We start from the raw sequence: 25,321 nt of genomic DNA, 5'->3' as shown, positions 1-25,321 counted from the left end.
ATGGTACTAAACTTCTCCCTCTGGGTTGGACTGGTCTAACATCATCCCTCCAGAAGGCAGGTGCAGAGCTACCTCAAGCGTTTCCTGTCCAACTATGCTGTAGCCGCCCTTACATCCCCGCCTTCATTACTCCCGTATTCTGTAAACGGTTATCGACCAACGCTTTCATCTAGCTTATGTCGCCAGGTGAGACATGGGTGTGATAACTAAACCCGCCCTATTCAGATAATCAGTTGCACTTGGTGCTGCCGCTAGCGGCAGAAACATCAACTATTTTGGCCTCTTCGGGCTCCACGTTGGGCGCCATTTTCTTTTTGTTACCTGACTCAACTCCAAATCAGGCCGTGTTGAACTCATTGTGAAAATTCGGGTACGCTTGCCTACCGCATGAGCCAGCTCGTCGGTGTCTGGTAGGGTCTGTTTTATTCACGGTCCATACACGTACAATCAGAACATTTAATCGTACCCTGCTCCACGGGACGCCGACTGATCCGTCCCGCATCCTTGCTTCCTCACTGTGAATAGCAACTGATCATCGCCTCCTTGGTTTGTCTCAATCGCGAGAGACCGGCCATTCCATCCCTCCACACCTTTGCTAATCATGGCCTGTAAGATTAGCCCCTGTAATAACCCTTGCCCCAATCCATTTACTGAAAGCCCCGAAAATCACTCATCACACACCCTGTTTCTTCTTAACAATTCATTTTATTAACTTAAGCCTATTTTACACTATTATTTATGCGCTCATGAACATACATTTCAATGTGAGACAGGTTATTTTCTCATCCCGGTAGTTATCAGGCGCATGAGTAGGGAAAGTAGCGGAGTATTCCCAATCTGGGGTTATAGCCTCTGAAACAATCTGAACCTGGAACCTAAAACGTCTTGGTTTGGGGCTCATAAATGAGCGGGCCATTTGAGCCCTTGTGACAACAAAATTTTCTACTCACTCCCTCTCCCTCGCATTACACCACAGATTATACCGACCTCAAAATAATTTGCCTCCTCTATACAAACTTCAATACTTCTAATCTATATTCGTATAAAGATTCCAACGCATTAACATTGATGAAAAGGATCGCTAACTTAAGCTAGCTAGGTATATATCTAATACATCGCCTTCATTGGCACTTGACTCTATTATTCTATCTATTTCATTTAAATTTCAGCAAAGTGTGTAGATCATCTGTATTGTTCATTGCCCCAGTGGCTGAATAATTATCAAACATGTATTTTATCTGGAGATATTTGTGCAGCAACTACGGAACCCGCAGACGTCATCGATGAATATTTCGCTTAGGGTGTATTGGGGATTCTAATCCCTTCCTGACCAAAGCAGGCCTCTATTCGCGCTTACGCTCTTCAAGTGTATATGATATTCCTTACCCACTGATGAGTTTTCATTGTGTTCAGACGAGGAGTAGGGATGTTTTATATTTCGTTGGCAAAACGCGAATATGGCACTTTACTGTGTCCAATAAAACTTTTGTATAAGATTTCTTTTTTTACTCTTGAGTTAAAGTAGATCAAAGTTGTAATAGGTGCTGTCTGGCTGACGTATCCACGAAAAAAAAAGGCCGAGCCAACCTCGGAAGGAAACATCAAACTTTTTCCTCATGGCAGTCGTGCTGTCAAACACGTTTTCACAGAGTTCTCACAATATTCACCTTTTAATCGCTAACCAACGCATTCACATGAACTGCGTTACCCGTTAACGCTTACGGGAAACGTCATTATACCTATCGTAACAATTTGTCTGATCGTGACGATCAGACTTATGTGGAGGCAGGCATGCTTAACCAACGAAACGATATCATTTCGTTACGATAATCAACGTTAATAAACGAAACGAAGTCATTTCGTTTCGTTTATTAACGTTAAGATCGTCAAATTAACGAAATGATTTCGTTTCGTTTTCTGCCATATCAAAACGAAATCAAATCGTTTATGTTGATTATTAATTTCAAACTATGCTGGCAAAGCTGATTGATGGCGGAATCATTAAAGGTGAAAGCATTATCCAAGCTGATTGCAACTTTTCTCATGAATTTTGACAGTACGAACATTTCTCAGAGTATTTTTGACATTACCACCAACGAATTACACAAACAAATTACATAGAGTTTGTGTGTGTATGTGCGCTCGTTGTTGCCACCTTACGGCTTCACCATGGCTATAGCATTGCCAGCACAATTCAAACATAAAGTATCACGTTTCTGTTAACGTTTTTAACGCTAACGAAAGCTTTTCGTTTCGGTTAAAAACGAGATACAATTTATCTTGATAATTTCTTTATCGATAATATTTCGAAGTGTTTCAACGGAAACGGTGGAAATTTTTTGATAAACGATTAGCTTAACGTTAAGGTGCATCCCTGGGTGGAGGGCAGTGTTACGGATATTAACATCACTAAGTTATACCATCACTAAGGCGATGCCAAGGCCACGATAAGTAGTATTTACGTCAATAATCAAATCATGTATACACATATATAAGGCAGCCGAAAGATGTCACACACAGATGCATTTACTTATACGCCTATGTATGCGCGAGAGACTGTAAACTACAAACATTCACATCAATAATTCAATCATTATGTATCTACATAAACGAATAAATAATTGCGTCTACACATATGTGCGTATACGAGCAGCGGAGCGGCAATGCACAAACACATGCATATATCTTATCTGAGTTGTCACAAGAGAGAGCAATAATTTTTGCACGTAGTTGTGGCTGGCGATTTTGTAGCCGAAACTAACTAGTAACTTCTGGAAATCGAAGAGACTAGAAGTATGCAGCGTAAACTATAAAAGCGGGGCAGGCGAGTAAGAAGTAATTCAGTTTGATTTGAGTTGTCAAGCAGTTTGATTAAGACTATATCTAGCGAGCAATAGCAGTGTTATTTTGAATAGTAGAGTTTCATTGAGCTATCAATCAGTGTGGTTATTAAGCAAGCTATTCGTTGCACAGTTTGTTATTGTGAAGTACTTTAATAAAGGCCATTTTGCATTATTACATATTGGAGTTCTTTATTCAACAGTTTAGCGATACGAACTTAGCAGAGGGTTGCAAATAAGAGGATTTGCAAGTAAATTCGTTACAATATAAATAGTTACCGTTTACTGCTTAATATGTAAGTTTAGGTCGCTAATTACCGTCCTGCTATCGCTACCATTGTCGTGAAATATTCGCTTGTGAAGTTTGAGTGATTTTAACATATAAATTAAAAGTCTATTTGTAGATATAGAGATATCAAAGTGATTAGTTTATGTTAGCTATATGAGTTACAACATAGAGAGTGTAGAGTGTTTGATTTTTATGGTGAAGAGGGAAACCCACCCCATATACCGAAAGCGTATCCAATCGTATCCACCTAGGACTACTTTATTCACAAATATATGAGTTTTTGTATATACCCACTTACTTTTAGGTACTTAAAAAAAAAATAAATAAATGTAAGGCGCGATAACCTCCGAAGAGATCTAAGGCCGAGCTTCTCTTCCAATTTGCGTCGTGCTCCTCTTGATTTTCCCTAAAAATTGGCCGGACGGGACCTACATGATTTTGTGCCGACTCCGAACGGCATCTGCAAGGCAGATGAGTTTTCACTGAGAGCTTTTCATGGCAGAAATACACCCGGAGCGCTTGCCAAACGCTGCCGAGGGGCGACCCCGCTTAGAAAAATCTTCTAATTGAAAAACCTTATTTCTAAAATTTTTGATGTTGCTTTGCCCGGGGTAACAATTGTTTTTGTTTTTATCGGCCTATTGATAAATGATTCAAGGTTCGATTCGAGCTCAAGGCCAGAACAATAATTTTTTTTCTAATGATAATTATTTTTATTTTTTAATTTTTCTAAATTTGAAAAATTGTATTTTGTTTTCGGAATAGTAAGTAGACAATTTTTCAGACAACCTGCCAAAGCTGCGCAGATAGATCCATTTCGAAGGGTGCTAAGCCTTCATCATCAGTACGCTTTAGGCACGCTGCGCTAACCATTTAGCTATACAGCGGTGGTTTGTTTGACTGGCAAATTTGCTACTTCTATTCCTCTTACCAAATATATTTATTCAGTGCTGCGCCATCTGGTGCAAATCACTGATAATGCTGGATTTTTGTTTATTGTCAATTACTTTGTTTGACATTCCCAAGTGCTCATGGTTTATTAACAATTGTTTTTGTTTTTATCGGTCTATTGATAAATGATTCAAGGTTTGATTCGAGCTCAAGGCCAGAACAATAATTTTTTTCTAATGATAATTATTGTTATTTTTTAATTTTTCTAAATTTGAAAAATTGTATTTTGTTTTTGGAATAGTAAGTAGAACATTTTTCAGACAACCTGCCTTAGCTGCGCAGATAGATCCATTTCGAAGGGTGCTAAGCCTTCATCATCAGTACGCTTTAGGCACGCTGCGCTAACCATTTAGCTATACAGCGGTGGTTTGTTTGACTGGCAAATTTGCTACTTCTATTCCTCTTACCAACTATATTTATTCAGTGCTGCGCCATCTGGTGCAAATCACTGATAATGCTGGACTTTTGTTTATTGTCAATTACTTTGTTTGACATTCCCAAGTGCTCATGGTTTATTAACAATTGTTTTTGTGATTCAATGATTCAAGGTTCGATTCGAGCTCAAGGCCAGAACAATAATTTTTTTCTAATGATAATTATTGTAATTTTTTAATTTTTCTAAATAAAAATTAAATTATTGCACCCTGCCAAATGGATCTATCTGCGCAGCTATGGCAGGTTGTCTGAAAAATTTTCTACTTACTATTCCAAAAACAAAATACAATTTTTCAAATTTAGAAAAATTAAAAAATAATAATTATCATTAGAAAAAAATTATTTTTCTGGCCTTGAGCTCGAATCGAACCTTGAATCATAATAAATAACAGTTTGGAAAAAGTGCGCTTTATATCTAACCGTACTAAAAATTAGAAAATAATATTTAGTAAAAAAAAAAGATTTTACGTTACAGGTAAAAGGTGGGTTGAATAATTTAACTAAAATAAAATTACCATAATAAAGTTTAAGTTATTAACACAATAATTAGATTGAGTGTAAAAAGCGGGGGTGCTTCCTTTTTGAAATGGTCGTAAGTTTATATCCGTTGATATCGGTCCAAAGTTTCAATTAAAATTATGGCCCTTTGAAGTGGCCATAAGGTCGATTGGCTTTATGTCCTTTGAGCTATGTCACCCTACCATCAAATTATTGCTTTGTCATCGGTCCTTGATATGAGCACAAAGTTTCAATTAGCTTATGGCCATTCTAAATAAGGTTAATTGACCTTATGTCCGTTGACCTTATGTCACCTTAGCATCAACCGCTACCGGCCACTCACTCACCAAACTTTGACGACGCTAGAATTCTTATACAAGAACGAAAGTATACGAAACGATTCACACTAGAGACACTGCATATAATAAACACGCCGACGGACATAAGACTTAACTTTAAGAGTGATACAGATGATTGCGCACATATTTACAAACACCTGTTAACCAATAATCAGTATCAAACTCCACGTCACACAGGGAGGACGTGATATAAAATGTATGTACTTTGTAGGATCAGTTTTTTATAACGTTGTTTTGTTAATTGGTTTTTATGTTTATTATTAGTTTCCACCCCGAAGACGGTTACAGTAGAGCAACCGAAATATATTGGTATCCAAAAAAAAAAACTATTTAGTTTTAATGTAAAAACCTGACCTCGACCCAGCATAACAACATAAAGTTAGAAATTTAAAGGTCGCCAAAAATCTCAAATAAGATCAATTTAGTCAATGTCCCTTGACCTTATGTCACCCCTTCATCAAATTATTGCATTGTTAACGGTCCTTGATACGTGTGCAAAGTTTTAAATTAATCAAACTTCTGGAAGTTGGTGAAAACTATGCCCAAAGATTCCGTTACATACTTACATACAACCCTAGCTAATAAAAGCAAGGTAAAAACCACAAACGTTCTACCACAGATCGTGTTAAACTTATACATTTGTTTGTATAACAAATTGCCACAGATTTACTTATTTATATTAACTGCGATCATTTTTTTTAATTACTAGGTTCTTCTTCAAAACACATTGCGAGGATCCAGAAAGCCCAGTGATACAGGAAGAGATTGTAAATGACAGTGATATTCTGCCGCTTTTTGAAGGCAAAGTGATGGGCCTTGTGAAGCCATTCGAATAGGGTTAGATCATGGGATTGCATACGCAATGAGAGCATAATTGTGCTGTAAAGTGCAGACCCCTGGTTTGGATAAACTTCTTAACAAATTACTAGGACAAATTATGCAGCGATATTAAATAACAACTTTAAAGAAAGCAAAAAGCGGTTACAAGTGCATCCCATTACTTTTCGTAGTGGGAGTTAAGCCTAAACTAACGTGAGGTTGGCACTCAAAACAAGTTTTCTAATATGTATTGATATTTTAATAAATAATTAATTATAAGAGTGTATATACAAGTCGAGTACTATGTATACATATAAGGGTGACAATGATGATAATTTTTTTTTTCGCTCCCGAAAAATCAGAGAAATGTCAAAACAAAAATTGTGTCAGAAATAGAACCCCCGCGGAACTTAAAGTTTTGACATTTAAATAAGACGGAGTTTTTAACATTAGTATGTCCTGCAAAATATAAAGCTTTTTTTTTATAAAATGAATACTGGGATTGTATTTAGCCTAAATTCAGAACAAAAAAATGTATCGAGCCAAATTTTCATCGCGGAAGTTTCTATAGACCTATAGATAAGAGCCAAAATTCATCAAAATTGTAATTTGTGAGCCTGTAACAAAGTTGTTTGCGACGATACGAAAAATTTGTATGTGTTTTTTGTGTCAATCGTCAAGCGAACTAATAAAAATATACGTGAAACTAGATCGACCACGTGGTGACTGACGGATGATATGCTTTCTGTTGGTGGAAGTGGATACGGTGGATGCCGGCCATCGCTTAGGGTCAGGTTCCCCGGTGCTATCCATTATTAAGTTGTGGAGAACGAATTATTGTTATTTTTTCTAAATTTGAAAAATTGTATTTTGTTTGTGGAATAGTAAGTAGAAAATTTTTCAGACAACCTGCCATAGCTGCGCAGATAGATAGATCCATTTCGAAGGGTGCTAAGCCTTCATCACCAGTACGCTTTAGGCACGCTGCGCTAACCATTTAGCTATCCAGCGGTGGTTTGTTTGACTGACAAATTGCTACTTATATTCCTTCTTACCAACTATATTGACTAGGCCATATTATGCAAATGAAAGATGAAGGCCAAGAAGGTTTGCTTATCGGAACCCGCTTACGAAAGCAGAAGAAAAGGGGTCGCTACTTCGGTGGAAGGATAAGGTGGAAAACGATTTTAATTACATTGGTGTTACCAAGAATAAATTCAATGCCGACGATGAAAGTTTGGCTGGATAAAATTATTTGCTCAGAATTTAGTGCGGAATGCGATCCATGCATTCATTTTATCACAAAAAAAAAAAAATGCTTCATAGTTTGCAGGGCAAAATAATGTTAAAAGATTTAGTTCCCGTTTATTTAAATAGCAAAACTTCAAGTTTTGTGCTCCGCCCTTGACACAATTTTTGTTTGGACATATTCTCTAAAATTGTCGGGTGAGAGCCAAAAAAGATATCGTCTTTTTTGGCACACTCTCATACATATATATGTCGATTAACATATTTTTTATAATAAGACATTTTCTATTATTTAAATAATCCTGCGAATTTTTAAAATTAATTTAAATCTGTTTTAAGTGTATGTATGTATAATGCACTGTTAATCAAACATCACAAACAAATCAAACACAATTGTTGGACATGCGCTTCTATGGACTGCCTGCAATATATTTTATTTTAACATGAGGCGCTGTGTTTATTGTAGTATGCAAGTGTCGTTCTCGATTACGAAAATCAAAAATATATGTATAAGAGTTAATTTATAGAAGATTTTGTTATTTTATATAAAATAAAACTATTTTGTATGGTATTATTTAATAAATTGTCCAATAGGTTTTTAATATTAAATTAATAATAACAATAACTAACAAAGGTATATATATAAGTGCATTTACATGTGTAGTTTTCTGAATAGAAAATTCCCGCTAACCAATCACTTCCACATACTTACAAAATAAAAAAAAAAGAATGGGACGGCCTCTCATGATTGGAGTTGAACAATATTTTGATGAAATTCCATAAGTTCGGGAATGCTTCAAATCTCAAATATAAAAGTCAAATATACACAAATATCATTCCGTTATACATTTTTAAGACTGGGTGCGACTGCCTAAATTGCTACCTAAATTGAGAAAAAACCTAAATCGCTGGAAAGTGTCGGTGAAGCAATTTAAACAAAAAAATTTAGATTTTTTTCAACATACTTTTAGATCTAAATTTAGATGTAAAATTTTGAAAACAAAAAAATTATTAATATTTTATTTTGTTTTTACTTGTATTATAAATGGATATATGGGTACAAAATATGCTTCGCAAGACGCAGGTGCTTGGTTTGTATAGCGATTATTTTTAAAATACGGTGGTTATAAATCCAAATGGCTCCGCTGATGGTAGCAGTACAATTCGCGGTTTCTTGTGGAACAAATTTGAAATACAGTAAATATACATTGGTGAGCTGGGTGGACATGGTGAAAAAATGTGTTATTGAGGATATGCCTAATCTTGGCACGGTATAGCATGGACAACATGAGGTGATGACAAACGTCCTTCTTCATAATTGTCCAAGCGTGCGTGACCACTCACCACAACACCGGCACATTGGCAGGTGCAACCCTGCCACCCACTTAACACACCACACACTAACACATTCACACACATAAATTGTCAAACCACACATATATATGCATACAGTGGCGGATTTGGATATTCGCCGCCCCTAGACAATACATAAGTTGCCACCCTTATTTTCACAATAACAATATTTAACACAATGATTGCGATTTTCATTGCTTTATTACATTGTAGTTTGTTATTAATTTAACCTTAACTTTTTTCCAAATATTCCTGCGAATTCGCAAATACTGATTTGCCGAGTCAAGCTGACTCTAGTACTCAGAACTACTCAGGTACTCGAATATGGAAAATTTAGTATTCGGATACACGGACTCGAGTCCAGTACTCGAGTAATCATAGAAGCCAAAAGGGGATCGCGATTTAAATAATGCAATATATATTGGCCGTGTGACAGAAAAATCAACTTACTTCCCTACAAGACAGGTACCCGTTACCAAATCGATTACTTGATCGTCACCAATAACTTGTTCACCAATTATCATCTTAATGACTTTTGCATTGCTGTCGTGAAAAAGGTAATACATGCGCTCTCAAAATTGTGTACGTGTGACTCGCTTTCTCGCTCTTACCTATTGTGTTTTCGACATTCCTTCTCGCTCGATGTTATTTACATTTTTAAGTTACTTGATCAGTTATGTTTTCATTATCGCTAACCAAAACATATGCAACAACAACAACACGGGTAACTGTTCTATCGGTTACCAGTATCGGTTACCTTCTGTCAAATCGCTTTTTCCACGAATGAAACGCGTCCTTTATGTTCAGATAATATTTAATTATAAATAATTCATATATACAATGTTTTTTTACAATTTAAATTATTCCCTTATTACTCTAGTGAACTTTACATATGTGTATATTGATATGTACAAGCTAATTAAGTACAATAACGTCTATTAATAGCTGTGCCCTTTCTGAAACTTTCGAAGCTCAGTGATGATGCCCAATTTTTCCTGCGCTGGTGGTGTTGTTCAACATCAGTTTGCAGAGCCATATGAGTTTTGTAGGGATAATACCGGAAGCCCCAATTCGTGCTATCAAAGTCGATTTACAGGTGATATTGATCCTTTGGTCTTGACCCTTTCCCATAGTATGCTTGTTAGCGCCTTATCTGTGGTACTAAAAGGGCGGGGGGATAGTTTTTGCAGTTTTCTTATAATTTGAGCAAATTTATGTTCTTCCTTCAGCTACAGCTGGAATATTTGGAATATTGCTATGCGCACATCGTCAAAATCAAATTACCTAGAATGAGAAAGAAACTAATATCAGTAAGGATAGATTAAAGCTTTTAATATATTTAACCCGAAAAGTATTCTATAAATAGGGCTCCACAATTAGCTCTTTTCTGGGAGGCCAAAGGCGATTTCAGATAACTAGAATCAGGGGTACCCGAAGATACTTCGCTGTTGCATTCATAGAGAACACAACATTATAACAAGGGATAATTGATTGATGTTACGAAGGAAATTAGACGTGCTACAAAAACAAACAAATGCAGATGACTGTTTAATTCAACAACAACAACTGTTTAATTCATTATCCGAAGTTCTTGTATGGACGTGCAGTATGAAAAGTGCCAAGTACTGCTAAAACTGATTTCCCCGAGTAACCCGGGAACGAATTGATGTGAATACGCCTATACTTCTTTAGCGGCAGGGTCTAGAACCAGTTCCCTGTTGGACAGGAAAATAAACGTTTGGTTATCTCCAAGTTGATCATATGCTATTACAGAATATACTCGTTTGTTGCATCCGACCAGTACATCCAACTTTCCCAGATTTTCTGGGCTCAGCAAGGGTATCCTCCTGAATTGTGCATTTGTTGCACGCTGCTGCCTGGCCGCTCACGCAACAACACAAGACACGACGGAACTTTTCTTGGGACACCCAAGGTCACTAACGCTTCTCATGGCTCCAGCGGGTTAGGGGGCTTAGAGTATACCCGCGGTAGGCATGCCTGCGTAAGAGTCGCCTCTGTAAGATACCAAATTGGTTCAGGAGGTTGTGTAGCGCAACCCGTTCAATGGGTTGCCAGCGCAATATATAGCTTCTCCCACCCAATTGTGAACCTCACCTACCCGTGGCGAATCCTGTTTCTTTAACAGCCGAGGCTGTGGCGACCCCATGTTCCTTATGGATCTACATTTAAAGGCGCTTAGTTAGCTGACCTCGCTTACTTAAACGGTTGATTCTAAAGTAAAAACCGAAACAAAATATAGGTTAGGTTAAACTGGCGGGTTCATGACGACCTCACATAGGCTGAATGAGTCCGTAGTGTTACCAGAAGTTTGTTTTAACGACCAAGCTAAAAACCCTATCAACAACAGGACATGTTATAAAATAACTCCGTCCTCTTGCCAAATACCAGAAGCTTCCTAGAACTTAAGCCACTTGCTGCTTCTAGATCTGACAGCTGTCAGCTGGAGTCAGCCTGGCAAGCGCCGGGCACGAGTACAGAACGTAATCGATCGTTTCCTCCTCCAAAACCCGCACTTCCTACATCTGCTATCACTGACCAAGCCTAATTTAAAGGCATGTGACGCCAGAAGGCAGTGTCCAGTAAGAATACCAGTCATGAGTCTACATTCTACAGTTTAATGATAATGAAAATATAAGAATCAGTGTTTATGAATAACATATTTTAATTAATCTCTTACAACAACGTGATCGGTGGCTACATCGCCATGTAGATAGTGTGGTGTTCCACCTTGTATAAATGTAGGTACTGTATGTGCTCAACCGTGCCAATAAGCATAGTTTGGTATTTGTGCAGGCATCAATATAGCATACATTGGTCCAGTTCGGTGTGCACCAGCCACTGGTACAAACACTTTTGAATGCATAGCTTTCATATAGATTCGATGTCCAGCAGTGCTCCGGTTGTGCCAAAATGTAATGGGCTGCTCAGTCTCTTGGTACAGCTTTATAGGTATGGGCGGGTGCAATGTATTACTAGTCTGCTCAAGATCGTATGGTACATAGATGGCTCGAAGACGCCAGAGGGGATTGGAGCCAGAGTTTTCGTACCCAGAACCAAAATATCAGTAACTCTAAATGCACATCCGAGCATTTTCAAGCGGAAGTATTCGCCATAAGTTAGTGCGCTAAGCTGAACCTTCAGCGCTGATACCCCAATGAAACAATTGCCATACTCAGTCAGGCAGTCAGGCCCCACTAAAGGCATTTGCGGCGTTCGAAATAAAGTAAGCGCTGGTCCTTCAGTGCGTAGAAAAGCTAAATCAATTAGGATTACACAAGGTAGTACTGTTGCCCTGGGTCCTAGGCCACAGGGGAGTAGAGGGTAATGAGCAGGCGGACTCAGTGTTTAATTTATTGCGTCCCTCCCACAAATTGTCATCCTCACAGCAGATCCTTGCAGCGGGTCTGCGCCATACTCTCCTCTTCCGGGAAGGTATCGACCCCAATCCGGGTCCTTCTCCTGACCCCGGTCCTGAGAAATGAGTTTGCTGCGTTTGGCGGAAAAGAATCTTTTTAGGACGGTCATATATATAAGGGCCTGAAATATTTCAAAGAAACTTCCTAATCACATAAAAAGTAGTAATAACTTCAATACTTTTAAAAAAAGTTTATTGGAGCAGAGTAAAACCCTTCCAATAAGATAAAGTTTTTCTCCTCTTATTTTTTACATGATATATCCGATACTGGAGCGCGAAAAGGGAATGGTAATATTGGAAGCAGCAAAATACAATGCATCCGGCCCTAAGGAAAAGAAAATCGGTCGCCACCTGTAACTCCAGACAGTTCCAAAAACTAATTTCGCTGGAATTCGGTATTTCCAGCTGATATTTACTATTGCTGATCGGAATCACTCGCATTCCGACAGCATTAATATAACAATAAAATTATATAATGTGTAACAAAAATATCGAAAATAAGGCCAAACAAAAGTTGGAGCAGGGGGGATTGGAAAAACGTCCTTTTCAACCTCCCATTATATGTTGAGCTGTGCTAATCGAAATCTTCATGCATTCCGACAGCGTCTTTACTAAACAAAGTTGAGGGGTGATTGGATACACGTTATTTTCAATTTCCAACATCCAAAGACATGTTTAGCTGTGCTGATAGGAGACTAATACATTCCGACAGCTTAAAATACACATATAATTGAAAAATATAAGTTCCAAATTTTGTTGCCTTAAGCTGGGAGCACTGGAGGACTGTAAACGCGTCCTTTCCAACCTTCCTTAAATGAGTGGCTCCCATACTCGTCCCTTTGTCACGCTAGTAAATATGCTGATCGGAATCGCATGGCATTCCAACAGCATATTCAATAGAAATAAGTGATTATAACAATGAATTGTACTTAGTTTTAGGCCTAAACAGCCGTAATAATAAATAAATTAAATTAAAAAAATAAGTACTCTTGTCAGTGTTTCACGTGCAAGGGATGGTTGCATCGGATAGGTTGCTCTGGGCTAGATTCCAAAATCCAGCGTCCTCGTAACTTTTATAAATCGTTTGTGGCTCTTGTTGTTCACGGCCTCATTACATTATGAGGAAATACGGCACCTGAGAACACAGCCGTATGAAGCTAAAAAAACACAAGCATGTCTTCAGTGAACTCCACAAGCAGGCGTCGGATCTCTATGCCGGTGATTCCTGTACTCAAGGAACAAAACCAGCAGAGGATGAGCACACTCTCCCTAGGGAAACGAGAATAGTCACTCTAGCTTAACTTCGAGCTGGATAACGTAACAGGTTAAACTCTTACCTATCCAGAATCAACCCCGACATACAAAACATTGTCCTGCTTGTAATGTGTCCCCACATGACACCAACCATCTCTTTAACTGTATTGTGGAACCAACGCCTCTAACACTCCTCTCATTATGGTCCACCCCTGTTGAAACAGAAAGTTTCCTTGGACTCCCGTTAGAAGCCATTGATGACAATTTGTGATCGGTCGCACCTATTGGATGAGACGAAGCACTGCTATAACAACAACAGCAGGCGAACAACCCGGAAAGAGAGGCAGCAACTGCATTACCCATCGATCCCGAGCCGTTCCTGGCAGTTGGCTCACTCAATAAATGCCCCTAATAGTAGAAGGGAGGGAAAAGAGAGAACACTGGCGCAATATGCCAGGCCTGTGTCAATCTAAGTTAGTGTTAGGGGGTTACAGCACAACTCGATATAGGGCATTAATAGGCTTCTCAAAAAGATAACCTAAGAATCCTAACGGCTAATCTTACAAGACACTGTAGACTGAACAGTCACATGCAAAAGCTGGGTATAATATCGAACAACACATACCGATTTTGTGATGGATCAGCAGAGGCGGACCATATCCTTCTATTGTGCAATTTCAAGATGTAGGGCTAAGTTTATGGGCTCACCATGGCCAGAGCATTCCCACATTTAATCCCGCAAGCCAAGAACACTGCTGGGGTTCATCAAGGAAGTCGGCTAGGATGAGGTGCTGTGAAGGAGATGTGCAAGTCACTGTGCAAGCCTCAATAAATTATCTATCTATCCACGTTCCGGTAACAAGCACCATTGTGGTACTAGCCCCACCATCTCGGGAACTATTGACATGACTACATTAAACCTTCTAGGGATTGAATATTAATAATGACCGCAATGCAAAAGTCTACTAAAATTTTAACTGGCTGTGGGTAGTAAGGTGTTGATGTCCTCTGTTAACGCAATATAATGACAACTGCGACGCAGGGAGAATGACAAAAATCTTGTAAATCTACTGATAATAATTAATTAATTCCTCCTTCTATGCAGTTCTATGCATACATACATATGTATTTTTCTCTCCAAACGCTAATTAAAAAAATTAATTGGTTTTCACATGAACTTCGAACTCTGTCGTATTTGCATTCTTCAGTTGATTATCAACAAAAGCATGACAAATTATTTAATATGGTAGCCAATTTACTTACCCTTTCTGGTGCGATGATTCCTGGACAATCGGGCCTGACTAGACGCGATATTTTTTTTTTTTTGCCTTAAGAGAGCGTGCTTAACGCGAACCATGTTATGGCACACCTTTGGTGATGCAAACAATCAGACATTTCTGCTTCTAATGCTTCTAGGATAGCAGCAGCAGCTCCTGATGGCGCCACATACATAACAGTTGCATGCCGATCAGTTGCCTTTTTTGCTCTGACTACCTATTCAATTTTAATTCACATTACATTATCTACTATTGCAATTTTTAATCAATACAAATCAATATAAATTACCGAAGCAAATACTGGCAAACCAAGATGCGTGTTCCCCCCTTTTTTAGGGAAATACATCCAACCAGTTTGGTACCGTATTCCAAAGCATGTTGGTTGTAAAGTACCTTGTATCCTTGGCAAATGACACGTGAATATGCATTTAATTGTAGATTTCCTCTGATTTTGGTCTATTCTGAGCTGCATCGCAACCCGGCGGAGATGCTATCTATTAGAGTAATATGAAATTTTTTTTATTATTTAAAAATGCACATACGTATGAATGAAAATCAGAAAGTAAAGGTAGTAGTGCAGTTTACGGTACCCACCCTAAAGTTGGGCCAAGATTTTCGAGTGAGGTATCAAAGGACGCGTATTAATACCGAGAACAATAATCCGAAGGCGGAAAATAAAAATGTTATCTCTGTCCGGAGATATTTGCAGTTGAATTTGGCGATTTAATGTGGTTGTTGTTGTGTTTGTACCCACAAAAAAAATTGTGCATCACCGTGGCGGTAGCCACGGTTATACCACACACCCGGACTTGGCATGGCGTAGCCCAGGGTTATTTTTTATAAGCGCGGCCGAAGGCCGCCAACGCAGAAAGGTGTTCTGAGCAAAAATACTATGGATCCCACCCCCGGTTTCGGAGGGACCCGCGGGTCTTTTTTCGGTTTTTCGTTAATATCTTCGGATTCTTGATCTAGACGTGAATACGCGCCTTTTGATACCTCACTCGAAAATTTTGGCCCAAATTTCGATGGGTACCGTAAACTGCACTTTTACCAAAGTAATTAATGTTGTTGTTGTAGAGATAAGGACACTCCCCGTTATCGACTTTGTTGGTCCTTTGCCGGATGCAGATCGGGTACGTTCTGGGAACAAATAAGGTACTAGCCCGGCCATATCAGGAGCGATTTAGTATGACATGAAACCTTGTAGGCCATCCCGTCGATTCTATACAACTTAATATGGTAACGATTTAAAAGACGGTGCATCACCTAATTTTTATCAAAAATTATCAAACGAGGAATCAAAAGACGCGCCTCGATCTCCGTTTTTATTATTATTTGATATTTTTAAATTAGGTGGTGCACCGTCTTGTAAAACGTTACCCTTAATATTATTTTGTGCGAAGGCCGCCAACGCAAAAAGATGGTCTCTGCAACAACATTTTTAATTTCCGTCACACGTCACAACTAAAATTAACTTAATATTATTTTGGGCGAAAAACTTTAATTTCCGTCACATGTCACAACTAAAAGCACAAGATATTTTTCGTTGTAAACAATGCTATTTTTTCTCCGTTTCAAAGTTTCCCGGAATAATTAATGAACTGTCATTTCGATGACAGCATGAAACGTCGATGTGTTAGTGGATAGCGAAAAAAGTTTTGAAAATGTGGGTGAACTACCCTACAAGAATACTGACTATCATATGACTATCATCTGATTGTCAGCAATGTCAACCTAACGATCAGCGCCTCATACAAACTTTCTATCACAAACTTAAGGGACTTGCGCAAATGTGATGTAAACAACTGTGTACGTGTGAGTTTTTGTCTTCTTCTTATACACCAACATGGCCTACTGATTAAGTATATAGCCGTACTGCTCACTCTCATTCATTTTCCTGGATCAGTGCTGACACTCTAACTATCAAAAAGTGTCATAAATGATAGTTTACTGTAGATATCAGCTTTGCCTGTTATACTATCACAAATGACCATTATTATATTCCGCCAAAAATGAAACAATGCTTTTTGCTTTTTATTTACTTTATTTCATTACGTTTTTAATTTTGTACGTGATAAAAGCATACGTGTTTCTTGTTTGTTTAGTTTTATAAGAATTCGAGTTCAGAATGTTCAATTTAAATTCAGAAAATAACAAAACAACAGAAGAGCGCTTTCCTCATGCGGAAACACATTTAAAAATGAATCACCACTAACCATTATTATTTTTCGCATATCAATTTTTTGAGTGCGCCCCACACATTCCGACAGCTTTTGGTATTTTTTAGTGAAATCCTCTCTTTTTCATTTTTTAAATTTATTTTTTATATGGATTTCGTCGGTGGAAAATGGCGGAATTTAAAAATAACAAAACAACCGTGATAATCATTTGATTGACATATGACAGCCAGTAGTGACAACATGATTAAATCGGATAAACTGTTCTCGCATACATAAAATTCCGTTGAGAATTATGTATCTGTCTCACATGCATAATGGTATCTGCTGTATGTTCTTTTACTAGTCATTTTACGGTCATTGTGACTTTCTGCAGCGGTTATATTCATAGTCACGTTTGCATGGGCGTGATGAACTTTTGTGACCAAATTTTCCGTTTCGTTCCTATTAATGTGATCGTGCATTCCGCTCCCACTTATAGGATGTGAGCATAGCACTGTGCTGCTCACACACGTCACTATGCTCGTCAAATGGCGGTCATTTTTCCGTCATTTCACTCTACATTTTCGAGTCATTTGACAATCAATTTTACTGCGGTTTTACCATTTATATAACCGCCATATAACGTGAATTTTACCTGCAGATTTACTTTACCTGGAGCAGCCATATGAATAAAATATGAACCAAAAAAATTGAATTTTCAATATTTATTATTTTCAATATTATTATATATGTACATGAACTTGGAACTTATATTAATCCAGTTCATATAAAACAGAAGAACTTTAATAATAAATAAACTCGCTTAATTAGTTTTTGTTTTCCAATTAAAATATCTTCTAAGCGAGCAAAAAATAATTTTAAGCTTCAGAAAAAACTCCAATTATTTGAATAATCTACAACTTAAAGCTTAGTAGAAATTCAGATCAAGAATATTCAAAGGTGTCGTGGATCCGATTGCTGTCGTAATTGAAGAACTTAAAAATGTACGACTATTAATTGAGTCAGACTTATTATTGTTCTAAATCTAATCATTCAAGCAATAATTCTGCAACCCAAAGCAGGAGTATTGATTGGTTTCAAATCTAATTCCGACAGCAATCGTATCACATCCCTTGTTATATATGTACGTGATATTGCAACTTAAATTAATACAATTGATATAAAGAAAAGTAAGTGCTTTAATAATAACATAAACTCTCTTAATTGGTTTTTGTTTTCCAATTGAAATCTTTTCTAAGCGAGCATAAAATAATTTTAAGCTTCAGAAAAAACTTCAACTTAAAGCTTAGTAGAAATTCAGATTACGTTTACTCTTTTTTCAAATCAAGAATATTCAAAGGTGTCGTGGAATCCGATTGCTGTCGTAATTGATGAACTTAAAAATGTACGACTTGTAATAAAGTCAGACTTATTATTGTTCTAAATCTAATTATTCAAGCAATAATTCTACAACCCTTAGCAGGAGTATTGATTGGTTTCAAATCTAATTCCGACAGCAATCGTATCACATCCCTTATTATAAATGTACGTGATATTGCAACTTAAATTAATACTGTTGATATAAAGAAAAGAAAATACTTCAACAATAAATAAACTCTCTTAATTGGTTTTTGTTTTCCAATTGAAATCTTTTCCTGTGCAAGCACATCGCTAACCTGTGTTGGCAAAAGATATGATTATACTGTCTTCGATAGATAGTCGGACGAGCCGCTACTCGGCGAAGTAGAGATGACCGTTGTGTCGGTGGCAGCTGTTACAACAGCAGTTTCTAACTTTACACCATCCGTACAGTGTTATGAATGCTTCACTGCCTTTTCCAATTGCTTGGCGCCAGCAATTTTTGCTGTTTGTAAAGCTTTAGCTGTAATGCAAATATATAGATGGGTTAAAGTGGCTTTCGTATGTTATTCAACAACTCACCCTATACCATCATCACAGCCTCCTCATCGATTTTGAATATGTGTACTTTTTCAGTATTCAGACCCAGTTCGTGCAACCGATTCATTCATATACTGTGGGTATTTGAGCCGTAGACGCAATGGAAGATATTTTGATTCTTTTTGAAGTGTAACATTTGTAAACAGTTGGGTTTCTCTGCTGTCACCATCACCACTAGAGAGCTATTGAAGAAACGCTCGACCAAGATAATATGTGAGATTTACACGGATAGATTTCTTCCACCTTTTCACAGTTATTGATGGAGAAAATGCGAAAGCCATATTTACCATCCAATACCGAAATAGAACTGTAGAGGAAGAAATATTTTATAAAATTTAATAAAATCAAAAAATGATAGTTGTGCTAAAATGGGGTAACGTATTGTATGTTAAAGTATAGCGAGGTATCAGCGGCTTTGTCCTGGTGAAAATTGAGTTTGAATAGGTTTTATTCTTCATTCTTAGAAACATGTACGAAGGTACCTGGTAAGATATTAAAAATCCTCAACGCTTTTTTTGCTATAACTTAAAAAAACTCATATTCAAACTTCTGCTTAACTTCTACATATCAATAGCTACCTTTACCACCAGGAGTCCCTATTGCTTCTACGCCTATGCTATTGTTTCCTACATCGATGAACTTTGTAATAAAATAAACAGCTATCTCCCCAATCTCTCCAGTTTTGTCGCCTCGCGAAACCTGATATTTTCATCAACCAAATCATCGGTGACCTTATTTAAAACATGCCAAATGTCGACCGTGCTTGGGAGCAGTGGTGGACCCAACAGAAGAGGAGATCGAGCGCTTGGCATGGGCTCATGAGGCGGTAGAAGTAGGTCGAAGGCAGTTCAAAAGGTTTGCTGCGTGAAACCCTCGGTTTTGCAACCGGTATGAGGAGGAAGAAGCGTCGAATGGCAGAAAGGGCCCAGTCCCAGAGCCGCGACGCAGGGCAGTCCCATAGACAAGACAAGTAGGCCCAAAGCTGTAAGACAGATGGGCCCCAATAGCGAGGTAGCAACTACCTCGAAGGCTGCGAGTCAGAGGGAAGTTCCAACTATGGAAGTAGGAGATAAGCCAAAGGGAGATAACGCTAAGACTCCGACTTTCTCGGAGGTGCCAAAGGGAAATAACACTAAGACGCCGGCTTTTCCCGAGAAAATGAGTGATGTGGCAAAGCAGTCACTGACTGTGGCGCTGGTTGATCGTAGCAGTCCTTTCGAACAGATGACTAGTGAAAGGTGGAGATCTGTAGAAAAGGAGCTTAAGATGATGCGGGAATAACCAAGTAAGCTCCTTCCAACCTTTGATTCGGGGGATGGTATAATGGTATGAAGATGATAGCGTGCGACAACATCGCGAGCTTGCGGTGGCTGGAGGAAGTGGTTCCAAACCCCCAAAGGCAGGGCACGAACGCGCGTTTTGAGATGGTGGATAAAGCGCAAATCCCCAAGGTACCAAAAGTTAAGGTATGGATACCATGCGTGATGAAGTCGGAGGATACAATGCGACTTTTTCAGAATCAGAATCCGAACATACCGACACAGGATTGGAAGGTACTTACTGTATCTTGGCCTACGGAGGAAGGTCAGTTATACATCCTCCAAATAAATAAGCAGGCGGAGGATATATTGTACGCGCAGCTTGGAAAAATGTCCTTAGGTACAGGCAAAATTTATATGCGACTCAGGAAAAGAAGTCGCGGGTATTAAAGTCCTAACACGCTGGACGTGGGCGAAGTCGAAAAGGACCTCAAAAGCCTAAGGGAAAAAAGACAGGTGGAGGTAGCCCACGTCACTCCGAATGTGTTAGAAGGGGACCAACAGCCAGATGGTGCTGTGAGTCGCACAGAGGAACACCCGGCACAACAGGTACAAGAGTCTGAAGGGGGCTTCGAACACTCTAAACCAAAAGGGCTAGGGGAGGACGACGACGTCCCGATGAAGGTGCTGGAGGGGGAAAAGCAGCCCATTGGTGCTGCGAGTCCTACAGATAAACCTCCAACACAGTAAAGTGGCGTCGAGCGAACTCCTCCTCCTAACGCGCTGATCCAGGAGCCGTGGCTTCCATCGGGAGGAAAGGTTTCTGGAATTAGCGCGCGCGGATTTGGCGTTTACTATGCGCAAAGGGAAGGACGTGTGCGAGCTGTAGTAATGGTAAGGAAACAGCTGCATTCATATATGCTGCCTAATTACACTACTGAGGACCTCGTAGTGGTGGTGAAATCGCCGGGCTCAGATGGTACATGTCCGGCCATGCTACAAGTTTCAAGTAGGGCGGTCGTGGGATGGCTTAAAATAATATTCGATGGGTGCATAAACTGAATCATGTACCGCACTCTTGGAGAACTGCTCGTGTAGCTTTCCTACCAAAGGCGGGGAAGATCGGTCACGTGTATCCCAAAGATTATAGACCCAATAGCTTACCATCATTTCTGCTCAAAACCTTTGAGAGGCTGCTAGATGTGTACATAAAGTCCAACGTGGATAAAAAGCTGCTCTCCACAACACAACAGGCGTACACCAAAGGCAAGTCAGTAGACACCGCATTGCATAGGGTGGTAATAGGCATAGAAAAAGCCCTGGAATATAAGGAATATGCTCTAGAAGTCTTCTTAAGCATTGCCGGGGCTTTCTAAATGAGCGATTATTGATGGTCTTCATTACGTTAAAGTACATCCAGCCTTACCCAGATGGATCGACTGCATGTTAAACTGCAGTAAGATTACATCGCAATGGGGATTGTACGCGGCCACGAAATTAGTGGACAGGGGCACTCCGCAGGGAGGGGTGCTATCAGCTCTGCTGTGGACGCTGGTCATTAACCAGCTGCTTAGGGGATTCTACGAGGGACCAGAAAAACTTACGGTTTACGCAGATGACGTTGCATATGGTCTTGTTTACAAAGAGGTACAAGGTCCCTAATTGGACCAGGCCTAAGTTAGGAGGGGCGACCCTACGGGAGAAACCTTGCACAAATTATCTAGGAATGATCCTAGACAGTAAGCTGTCATGGAAGCTTAACGTGGAGGAGAGGGTGAGGAAGGCTTCAAAAGAACCGGCATATACGATCAGAAGGAACTCGATGACGATGCCTCAAAACTAACAACCAAAAGCAATAATTATCATTTCACTGACACAAATTTTATAGTTTTTTTTCGGGATTTGGACACAATGTTGTTGTTGTTTTTGTAGCGATAAGGTTGCTCCCCGAAGGCTTTGGGGAGTGTTATCGATGTGATGGTCCTTTAGCCGGATACAGATCCGGTACGCTCCAGTAACACAGCACCATTAAAGTGCTAGCCCGACTATCTCGGGAACGATTTATGTGGCCACATTAAACCTTCAAACCTTCGCCTCTTACGACAGGCATACCTACCGCAGATAAATTCTGACCCCTAACCCGCTGGGGGTATTTGGACACAATCTTTTCATTATATTACTTAACAATTTAAAGGCTTCATTCTGTATTGCGAACGATAGCTCAGACGAACGATTCGCCTCCAAACGATATCGTCTAGCAATGGTATTCTCTATCATTTTCGTTCGGTCTTTACCTTTCTAACTAACAGGAAGGCAAAAGTAATTGTTAAGTGATAAGTTGCCATTGTTTAACATAGTGCAAATACACTAGCGATTCGTCTCTGATCCGCATCGAAAGTTCGTTTCGTAATAGAGAATGAGGCCCTAAGATTAGACATTTTTTTCAATTTGTATTTTGACTTACCAGCAACAACAGAATCATGTTTAATTGTACGCCGCACAAGCAATTTAGCATCATGTAACGAAGCTCAGTTTCTTCCAAAAATTGTTCAACACTGCCACGTAAAATCAATGTACTTGTTCTAGCATTAACGCAACCTTTAAATAATTATAAACTATAAAAATGAAATTAATGTCAAACCTTGGAAAATGTTGAAACGTTCACCACCAACCTGACGTTCTTCAAAGTAATCACATTGACCCAAAACACTTGAATTAATATCATTAGCTGTAGTCATAACAGCACCACCACAAGCTTTCACTCTACGTTTCCAATCTTCTTCTGGTACATGAACAGCACAGAACATATCACGATCTGCAAAATACTGTGTATCAACATCACCAATTGGCAATTTAGAAAACACAACATTGGCGCCTTACTTAGCTAGTTTATTCTACAGAATACGCCATTCAGCATCAACAATTTTCTGATACTCTTGGACATTAGAGGACATTGCTGTGGCAGATCATTTTTCCAATAACACTTTGTTGCTCCTTTGATTGGCGCTTCGACATGTACAGCCATGTCATATTTTAGCATGCATAATTGTAATGCCTTACGTATAGCTTTAATGATGATACGTGCATGCACGCCTTCCTCAACATCTGGCTTAACTTGTTTTAAGATTTCACATGCTTAAAATACTACTGAAGTGGTGCCATCGCCGACCTGATAAGAGAAACATTTTTATTCTACACATTCTAATATAACAAAAAACTTACCTCAGCATTTTGAGATTTGGCGATGTCTACTAGAGTTTTACGGCTGGATTCACAATATCCAATGGTTTCATAATGGTTTCCCCATCATTTGAAATTGTGGCCTTACCACTGGAATCAACAATATGCTTGTCAATACTACGTGAACCCAATGTAGTGCGTACAGTGCCACAATTGAATGGGAGGCATTGATGTTGGATATGAGTTGAGGTTTACCATGGGAGCTATCGGTACCCAAGCATTTTTTACACAAATACTCATGTAACCAATACAAGTTCAAGATATTCATATTTATTGACACGCTGTCCGGTATGGCCCAAATGTTGGAAATATGCAGTTGGCACTGTTGAGAAAAAATATGGATCAATGAACACAAGTAAAAGTGAAAGATTTTTTTTACCATCTCTTGTTACTTTCCACATTAGACATTGGAAACGACGACCAGCATCTACAAGAGCCTTGCAACGATTGCATCTAATTGCACCCAATTCACCAAAATTTACAATGGGTGGCTCATATTCACCCTCAACCGTGCGTGCCATTGGTGAGACGGTAAGTGTAATGGACAAAGCTGTTGTATTTAATAAATCAGCTGTTGCAGGTATGCAATACAAAGACGACCTGCAAAGAAGAAAGATCAAGGTAATTGCCAAGCAAAACATTAATTTCGATTATCGATACCTAACGTAACGTGGCGAGGAGTTACCCTGATCTTCTACCACATATTTTGTGGTCACAAATGGTGGTAATAAACCCTGTTCATTAGTAATAAAAGCACCACCAGCGCTATTTTGATTTTCAATGATAACGCTTATCGGATTTGGCATCTGATCGGGATCTAAACGGCGTTGGGCTTGATCATACTATTGCGGCTGTTGATATTTACCAGTAACAGGTGCAAGTGGTTGCTAAAGAAAATAACACAAAAATAATCATCAGCAAATTTGTAAATTATTAGTTGTATTAACATACATTATAACCAGGACGTCCGGACGTGTCCGGGTATTGGAGGTTGACCGGGCTTGGGTGGTTGACTGAGCATTGGCGTCTGTCCAGGTTGTGTTGGTGGCATCATAAAAGCCATCAATAACAAGTGCCAAGAATATATCCGCGGCATACCTGCCGACCAAAATGATTCAGGGGTTGTGATTGCCAACCTCACCTACCCGTGGCGAATCCTGTACCTAACAATTTGGTGTGAACAATTGGTGCCAGTTAACCCTCTGAAATAATAGGCGCAATTGTACGCCATTGTGTTGGCATTAATTTGGCAAAATACAAAAGCTTTTCATCCTTCTCCCATGACCATTCTGTCTTCTTTATGCTAGGATGAAGCCATTCGTACCAGCGTGCCTTACATTGCTTGGCAGATTTGCGGTGCAGCAGTTATGCAATACGTGACCACTGGTTTTTACCATATTTCATTACAGCTGCTTTGAGGATTTCATCCTGAAAGTTATCAATTTAGTTAATAAACGGCCAAGAGTAACCAGTCGCGTCAAATGCTTACCTCAGTGTTTCTCCACACACCATCTTTTATCATAATTCGCGGCATGGTGCTACATAATTGTGATGTCTTTCGATGAGCACAAAAATCAAATAAAAAATTGTTGTCGAAATAAACAGCAAAAATCATTGTATATTAAAGACTTTGGGAAAATTTTAGAATAGCACCCCCCGAGTTAGGGGTAAAACTTGGTATCAAATGAAATAGGGAGTTCTCCCGATCACAAATATATATATTTTAAAGTGTGCAAACTTATAATTTAAAAGTTATTTGTTGTTAAAGTTTGCAAATTTAGCAAATTTCTATAGCACTTTAAATTACAATTTACACATCTTTCAAAACCTTAATCCACATACATATCTATATAAATTGGCAACGATAAACTTAAATTGCATTTTTGTATATTTCACATTTCATTTTTGCATTGTTTTCACTTATTATAAATGTTTTTATTAAATC

General features: G+C 38.8%; 1 protein-coding gene and 2 long non-coding RNA genes across 7 annotated transcripts; all 3 read right to left on the bottom strand.

Moving 5' to 3' along the window:
• Window positions 1–9,593: 9,593 nt before the first annotated feature.
• LOC137236011 (uncharacterized) lies at window positions 9,594–16,367 on the bottom strand. Of its 2 annotated transcripts, none has more exons than XR_010948213.1 (4): window positions 15,811–16,367; window positions 15,049–15,253; window positions 14,746–14,976; window positions 9,594–10,076 (listed from the first exon to the last, which is right to left on the bottom strand). It is a non-coding gene; the product is annotated as an uncharacterized lncRNA (long non-coding RNA). The 2 variants fall into 2 exon arrangements; XR_010948212.1 differs by having other exon boundaries at window positions 16,140–16,367.
• A 1,261-nt stretch (window positions 16,368–17,628) lies between these two features.
• Window positions 17,629–23,651, bottom strand: LOC137236010 (T-complex protein 1 subunit eta-like). Of its 4 annotated transcripts, none has more exons than XR_010948211.1 (5): window positions 23,359–23,649; window positions 22,778–23,305; window positions 22,601–22,718; window positions 18,860–19,184; window positions 17,629–18,800 (listed from the first exon to the last, which is right to left on the bottom strand). XR_010948211.1 is itself a non-coding variant. In XM_067758741.1 (5 exons), exons 2-4 carry the CDS (start codon window positions 22,941–22,943, stop codon window positions 19,161–19,163), a joined length of 324 nt encoding a protein of 107 aa, XP_067614842.1. In that variant the 5' UTR covers window positions 22,944–23,305; window positions 23,359–23,651; the 3' UTR covers window positions 17,629–18,800; window positions 18,860–19,160. The 4 variants fall into 4 exon arrangements, 1 of the variants encoding a protein (XP_067614842.1); XR_010948210.1 differs by having other exon boundaries at window positions 22,601–22,734; window positions 22,809–23,305; window positions 23,359–23,648; XR_010948209.1 differs by having other exon boundaries at window positions 22,601–22,751; window positions 22,809–23,305; window positions 23,359–23,647.
• Window positions 23,652–23,828: 177 nt separating this feature from the next.
• On the bottom strand, window positions 23,829–24,490 carry LOC137236012 (uncharacterized). Its single transcript, XR_010948214.1, has 3 exons — window positions 24,328–24,490; window positions 24,037–24,263; window positions 23,829–23,976 (listed from the first exon to the last, which is right to left on the bottom strand). It is a non-coding gene; the product is annotated as an uncharacterized lncRNA (long non-coding RNA).
• Between the last annotated feature and the right edge of the window lie 831 nt (window positions 24,491–25,321).

Source organism: Eurosta solidaginis, unplaced genomic scaffold (assembly GCF_040869045.1).
Source record: "Eurosta solidaginis isolate ZX-2024a unplaced genomic scaffold, ASM4086904v1 ctg00001206.1, whole genome shotgun sequence".
NCBI classification, from domain to species: domain Eukaryota; kingdom Metazoa; phylum Arthropoda; class Insecta; order Diptera; family Tephritidae; genus Eurosta; species Eurosta solidaginis.
Note: the sequence above shows the minus strand (reverse complement) of the source record. Positions and strands in the feature narration are given on the sequence as shown.

What these genes read in the sequence shown, in the direction of transcription:
- LOC137236010 (XM_067758741.1), bottom strand. Translation starts at nt 22,943, where the DNA reads ATGTTCTGTGCTGTTCATGTACCAGAAGAAGATTGGAAACGTAGAGTG. An exon ending in ACGTTTCAACATTTTCCAAG is followed by an intron (nt 22,735 to 22,777) that starts GTTTGACATTAA and finishes AATTATTTAAAG; the next exon opens with GTTGCGTTAATGCTAGAACA. An exon ending in ACATGATTCTGTTGTTGCTG is followed by an intron (nt 19,185 to 22,600) that starts GTAAGTCAAAAT and finishes CTTCCTCTACAG; the next exon opens with TTCTATTTCGGTATTGGATG.